At 46.7% G+C, this 6,613-nt stretch overlaps 2 protein-coding genes across 2 annotated transcripts in view; one reads left to right on the forward strand and one right to left on the reverse strand.

Moving 5' to 3' along the window:
- The first annotated feature begins 367 nt into the window (after window positions 1-367).
- ap5b1 (adaptor related protein complex 5 subunit beta 1) lies at window positions 368-4,954 on the forward strand. The gene is made up of 3 exons (XM_041034597.1): window positions 368-649; window positions 1,170-1,964; window positions 2,482-4,954. The coding sequence occupies exons 1-3, from the start codon at window positions 512-514 to the stop codon at window positions 4,417-4,419; spliced, it is 2,871 nt and encodes a 956-aa protein (XP_040890531.1). The 5' UTR covers window positions 368-511; the 3' UTR covers window positions 4,420-4,954.
- Window positions 4,955-5,091: 137 nt separating this feature from the next.
- Window positions 5,092-6,613, reverse strand: part of c3h1orf50 (chromosome 3 C1orf50 homolog) — a 2,575-nt gene continuing 1,053 nt past the window's right edge. The window contains exons 3-5 of the mRNA XM_041034598.1: window positions 6,520-6,606; window positions 6,162-6,293; window positions 5,092-5,586 (exon numbers count right to left, since the gene is read on the reverse strand). Coding sequence (XP_040890532.1) covers window positions 5,401-5,586; window positions 6,162-6,293; window positions 6,520-6,606 — 405 coding nt within the window. The 3' untranslated portion in view covers window positions 5,092-5,400. The remainder of the gene's footprint in view (window positions 5,587-6,161; window positions 6,294-6,519; window positions 6,607-6,613) is intronic.

A 6,613-nucleotide genomic window follows, 5' to 3' on the forward strand; every position in this document is an offset into this window, starting at 1 on the left:
AGAGAAATACACCAACCAAATAAAACAACACAGATTTATAATTATATAAAAAGAGAAAAAAATAATGCATAGAAACACATATTAACCTGCCTGTGAGTCTCCATTAAGGGAAGGTCATTTGAATGTACATTAACTACATTCTTGAAAACGTAGCTCAAATACATTAGACATTATTAATTATATCTAATTGCACTATAGAGCAGATGCTCAGTATATGGATCCAGCTAAGCCTGCTTTAGAGGAAAAACATGATGAAAAAGTAATGCGGAGTGGATAAAAACCACATCCCTGGTTCACACTCCGGAGCAGCAGGGGGCGCTAACGTAACACCGCCAGCATTAAATATGCACGTGACACAACACGGAACTGACTTGCCTGGACGCTGGATGTCTGTAACAGGATCTCTGCGTGTCGTTTTCAAGTAAAAAAAAATTAAATGTGCGCAATGACTTTGGGGAGAGCTTGTGAGCCGACAGTCTGCATTTTGCCGAAGTTCGGGATTTGAGCGATAATGGCGGTGAACTGGGCCGACAGGATCTCCGCTTTCTCCCGCAGTCCGTCTAGCTTCCTCTCCGGGACAACCTCCGAGGCTTTCCTGGCAGAGCTGCTCCGTGAGCTCCGAGATGACAGAGCCAGTTACAGTGTCAAGGTGAGAATAAATTAGCACTTGAATAAAATAAAGTACTTCAGTTTGTTTGCTCTTGTCGTCGGCGTACAAATAGATATCGGTTAGAAAACACTGCACCTGGTCGTAAGTGTTTTTAGGTTATTCGTGTTTGTGAACATGAGCTCTAACATTAGCCCGTTTACACCCCTTTTATTTTATGTTGCGCATTTATTCCCCCTCGCCGCTCTGTAAAAAAGGTCCTTAACCTTTTTTAGTATCTTTACTGCATACACAAGGTCTGGCCAATACAATATCAAGAAGGCAGCAAAGTACAAACAGTACAAATCACAGACTGAGCACAGATCACTAAAATATGCGATAGCAAAAAGTCTGTTTGTTCAGTCTGTTTGTTTTGTAGATAAACGTGTGTATGTGTGTATCTGGTGTTTTCTGTTTTCCAGCTGTGTGTTTGATGTAATCCCAACTTGTGTTTCAGGTGTTTAGTGTTTTAGTTTGTGAACACTGATGGGTCTTTAATTTTTATCTTTCACCCCCAACTCAGGTCCTCCTGTTGTCCCCACTGTGCGAGTACCCAGCTCTGCTGTGTCCCTCAGACTCTGTGGGTGAGGAGACGACCCTGGAGCTCATGTCAGTGTTCGCCCAGTGTCCTCCCAAATCCGTACAGTTTCGTTGTCACCTCCTCCTTGCTCTCACCTCCGTGCTCGTCTGCACTTCCTGTGTGAGCAGCCGTTCTCGTGCATCTCAGGATTTCGTGGACCTGCTCCTCCAGATATCCCAGGACACCAGTGACCTCCATAGTGATGGCACTCTTCTTTCTCTCCGGGCCACAGCTTGTGACTGTCTGCGGGAGCTGGAAGCCTGCTCTCCCGGTCTTCTCTCCCAGCACATTGAGCTCTTGGGTGGGCTCCGGCAGCAAGAAGCCTTCAGGCTCCATCAGGCCTATGCAGGACTTCAGACTCTGGTGTTGAGAAACGCAGTGTACCAGCTAACCCAGGAAGCCGGAGCAGGTGCTGAGCAACTTAAAGCTCTTCTGGGAGGAAATACATCAGTTGCATGGGAAGCAGACCAGGACTCAGGGCTGAAGAGTAACAAAGACTCAGCAGTTCTGTCTTCTCTCATCCTGGGGCCCATGGGTACAGTACCGACCCTCCAGACCGGGCCTGATTGTAAGGAGCTGCGTTCAGTGCTGTCCTCCCTCCTGGAGGAGTCCTACCTCCTCACTCCTTTGTGTCAGGCTGCACTGCTACATAAGCTGATAGAGGTGGTTGCCATGGTGCCTGGTGTCCCTCCAGCCATATTCAGAGCTCAGCTGCTGCGACTCCTGGGCACCAGCAAGGTTTGTGTCAGATGAAATGAAGTAGAAAAGAGTTTATCACTCACCTGTTGCTGTTTGTGAGCAGTTTGTTATAAAGAGATTTTGACAAACTCAAAATACCAGCACTTAAAACTGAATCTGTTTGCAGAGCTTGATACCACCAGTGACAATTTGACATTTTTTTTTGTAATTTGAGTAAACTGCCCTTTAAAGTTAATATTTCTTTTTTTCAGTTCACGTCTGTTGAAATGGTGCATTTATAATCTAAACATCGTCAGTGTAGATTAACACTACAGGTACTAATAGAAGAGCAACTGATGTATCTGTGCACAGAGCAGTGAAATAAACTCACACCGCTCGAACATATATGTTAAATACAATGCAATATGTTAAACTTCAGAGGTGAATGTTGTTGGATTTTGTCACCTTTGGGTGGACCCTGTTGTTTCACCCTGCTTCCAGTCTTAACCAGCTGTTGAATCCAGCTTCATATTCTCTGAGAATCTGTGACTCAAAGTAAATCTTTACATCCTTTCAGGTTTGCCTGCTCCACACCACTCTGCTGATGAAGTGTGCGTTCACAGACAGCCTGTTCAGCGGCGAGGATGAAGCTTTCCTCCTCAAACGACTGGTCGTGCTCTCCCAGCACCCTCTGCTCAGTACGCCCGAGAAGCTTTTCTACACAGACTGTATCCTGCACTTTCCTGAGAACCGTCCAATCAGCTGTGGCGACGGTGACGAGGCGCTCCCCGTGCTGCTGACCCCCCGGCTGGCCTCGGCTTTAGTGCCGACTGTGTTCAACGACAGTGCCACCATGTTGGCCCGACTCAACCTTCTGTCCCTGGTCTACCTGGAGGAGGGAGAGGGAGAGGAGGGGGAGGGGGAGGAGGGCAGGGGACTGGCCTACCTCTTTGAACACCTCACCTCGCTGCTGCACATTGTGGAGAATGGAGGCAACAGAGAGTTTGTCGTCACCTTCTTCAGGGCTGCCTTCCTCTTCCTTTTACACTTCTACCACATGGAGCGCTATGCTAACAGCCTGATTGAGAAGCTGTGTCAGCTCTACCTGCACCACACACAGCTAGCCCCGCACCTCATCAGCCTGGCTGACCACACTCAGGACAAGCTGTCTGAGTCTAACTGGGCTGTGGGGCTCCTGACAGCCCTGCAGAGAGTCATCACTGAGGCCCCGCTCGCTCAGCTCACCTTGCAGGACCTCCGCTGGCACCTAAAGGTGCTGGCACGAGTCGCGGAGGAGGGAAAAATCCCTCAACACAGCACCCTCAAATTTCTGTCTAGCGTCACCACTCCATCGGCCTCCTCGCTCTGTGTCAGCAGCGAATGGCGTCTCGGGAACAGCATACTGGGAGTTTGCCGCCGCCTGCTCGTCCACCCCGGCCTGGACCCGCTGCTCATGCCTCTGGCCGACACCCTGCAGCATCTCGCCTGCCGTTACGGAGACACAGACATCCAGGACCACGCCCGTCTTTACTACACCCTCCTCACGACGCTGTCCCGGGAGAAGCTGGCCGGGGTGTTGGCACAGGGCTCGACCGAGGGAGGGCGTCAGATCAAGATGCGATCGCTGTCGTGCATCATGGCTGAGGGTGAGGGGCTGACAAGCATGCTCACCATTCACCAGACGGAGAAAGCAATATTTAGGGTGGTTGAGGTGAGTTCTGAGCCACGACAAGAAACACAAACCGATAAAGAAAGTGACCTAAACCAGAATGAGACAGACAGATGCACGGATGACGCGAACACAGCTCTGGAGGCGTACAGACGTCAGTTCAACGACCCTGACTTCGCATCAGAAATCACCTTAAGCTACCAGCTGGCTCACACTGAGGCTCCGGACTCCCGCTTTGATCAGCTCTTCAGCATCCGCCTGCACTTCAGCCTCACAGATGACCACTATGAGGAACTGAGCGACATCAGCGTCCCTTGTCTCTTCAGAGAGAGGCCGTCGCCGGTGGTGAAGCTGAGACTGAAGCCCAGGCAGCCCTACCCCACCACCCTCCATGCCAGCGCCATCTTTACCGCACAGGATGGGCTCTCCTGGCACACCGTCCTGCCTGACATCCATGTTGCCTTCCAGCAGGCCTTCATGCCTCTGCCTGCTCCCCCAGCCTGGGAACGAGGCCGCAAGCTAAACCTGTTTGAGGGATTGTGGGATGTATTCTGCTCAGAGAGTGGGGACTGTGCTACCAGCCTGTTCTGCTGCCAGCTGAAGGAGGCAGTCCTGATTTCCTTGGTGGAGAAACACCTCCTCCCCTTCCTTATTTCGGACTCGTCCCATAAAGAAGAGTTTAAAGTGCTTTTCTTTCTCCCTCCACAGTCTCACGTGCTGTTGAAAATCAGGTCAGAGGACGATGCTGTGCACTTCGACATTGCCACAGATAACTGGCAGCTTTTGCCTCACATAAGTTCTTATCTACTGACAATCGCATCGTCACAGGGAGACACTCACAGCTGACTGTGATGCATCTTACTGGCTTGTTTTTTTTTTTTTTACTGGCTTTTAACAAAATCAGCAAAATCATTTAATTAGACAGCTCTTCGTAATGTCAGTAACTGAAGACAGTTGATTTAAAATGAAGTTATTGCACTTTAATTTTCTTGACCTGAAATTAAACAAATGTGTTAAATATTTTGTAATTTATTTACCAAATATAGTCAAAACAATTGACATCTTCCAAATAAAGAATTTACTTTTAGTGGCACAGGATCTCCCTGATGGATGACAGAGGTTATATTCCCCAGTAGACAAAAAATAAGGCTAAAAAAAAAGTCTAGTGTAAAATTCATGAACAAAACTTCATGTGAGCTGTGTAACATGTTTCAGTTCCTCTGTGGAATTTCTGACCATAGTAGGACTTATGTCTCCACAAGTGGGTCCCAGTTTTTTTCCTAGTTTGTTCTAAAAATCACAGCAGCCAGAGGCTGTGAAGACGATGCCTAAGAAAGCAAGATGGATGCAAACAATGCAGAAATCTAAAAACAGGAAGGAAACTAATTGAATTTACATTTAGAAATGCTGAATATAAACAGAAGTAAAAACTCCACAAGGCAGCTTTAACTCAGATGTTCATGATGTATATGTTGGTAAGATGACTGAATCTGAGGTGTGCAGGAAACAGATATTAAGCAAAGAATTGACACTTTTATTTGGTAAACGTGCCCACGCACAATGGCCCAATGTAATGCTTTCCTTTTTTTTTTTTTTTTTAGAAAACTGTCCTAGAGGTTGTGACTCTATACAAACTAAAACTTACAGTTATACTCTTAAGACAGCACGTGAACGTCACTGAAACACTGTGACACTTTGATATCAGTGATTCCAAATGGATTTTTCTCAGTTCAAACTCAGGTCCATTAAGAGCACAGTCAGTCTCCACCATGCGTCATTTAAAAAAAGCCATCCCAGTCCTTTATTCATTCCAGTTTCAGCAGCCCTTTAATCAGAGAGGCCCTTGAAGTTGGGTTCGTTGTAAGGTGGCAAGGCGGTCTGATGGCTGAGGAGTTTGTCCATGATGGCAATCTCTGCGTCTCTCTTCTCCACGTCATTTATGGGGGTCCAGGACATGTCGTGTTGGAGTTTGAATGCACCAACAAATGCATGAGGGCAGCTTGGACCCCATTCCTTCGGGAAGGGGGGACAAAGAAGGTTTTGTCATGAGATTTGTGGTGGCACATGTTCAGGACATAAATTATATATTTTTTGGTTTGTTTGTTTGTTTGTTAGGTTTCATCTTATAAAGTAGTCTAAAGAGAGTAAACATTCTGGGTTTGGCTCTAGAGAAAAACCTCAATTATTCTCTGGTATGTTCCTGTATAACCATCCAGTTATTATCTATGACGTTCTCTAAATCCACACGTCAATTGTCAACTGTCAGGATTCCACGACCAGTGAAAACCTGCCTGTACCTGCAAAACACACGTATCAACGCTGTAACCAGCCAAATCCAACCTAAACAGCCTGTGTTTTGGCCACCTGCTCACTATCAGCTCTCTTCTGGGTTATATGAACTTTGAACACATGCTGTCAGGTGTCAGGTTAGGCATTCACGTGTATTATCTTTGCAGGCCTCTCCCTGAGGGGATGTTGAGTAACAGGAACTGTGCTGGCATTTTGTAACTCTTCCAGCTCAGATAGTGACATAACATTACACACAGCTAAAACAGTCTGCTGTAAATACGTATCCGTATAATACCGACCTTAGGAGAGATGATGGAGAAGTATTTCTGTCCAGATGGCCGCTGGTAGAGGTAGTACATGTTGCCTGGTTTCTTCACTATGTTACAGGCAGCGTGGTGGAGGTCAGCATCTCTTTTAGCTTCTTCTAAAACCTAGAAATAGAGAAGAAACATATGTGTACAGGACTGAAAGTATGTCTTCTTGTTATCTGACATGCTGAAATACTAACATGTTTTTTTTCCTTTTTACCTTTTTCAAATATGCTGCTGTTATACTGTGATGTTTATATGAGCACAACCACTATGGGATGTGGTCTTGTTTAACTGCAATGTTTGTGCCATTCAGTGTGTGAGCTGCTGTTTTACCTGATGCTCTTACCTTTCTCGCCTGCTCCTGCAGGTATCTGATCTGGTCAGCGATGACTGTCAGTTTGTTGCAAGCGTTGGCTTTGATGAAATCGTCTCCCTGACAA

This window comes from Toxotes jaculatrix, chromosome 3 (assembly GCF_017976425.1).
Source record: "Toxotes jaculatrix isolate fToxJac2 chromosome 3, fToxJac2.pri, whole genome shotgun sequence".
In the NCBI taxonomy this organism is placed as follows: domain Eukaryota; kingdom Metazoa; phylum Chordata; class Actinopteri; family Toxotidae; genus Toxotes; species Toxotes jaculatrix.

What these genes read in the sequence shown, in the direction of transcription:
- ap5b1 (XM_041034597.1), top strand. Translation starts at nt 512, where the DNA reads ATGGCGGTGAACTGGGCCGACAGGATCTCCGCTTTCTCCCGCAGTCCG. An exon ending in GAGCCAGTTACAGTGTCAAG is followed by an intron (nt 650 to 1,169) that starts GTGAGAATAAAT and finishes CCCCCAACTCAG; the next exon opens with GTCCTCCTGTTGTCCCCACT. An exon ending in GACTCCTGGGCACCAGCAAG is followed by an intron (nt 1,965 to 2,481) that starts GTTTGTGTCAGA and finishes ACATCCTTTCAG; the next exon opens with GTTTGCCTGCTCCACACCAC.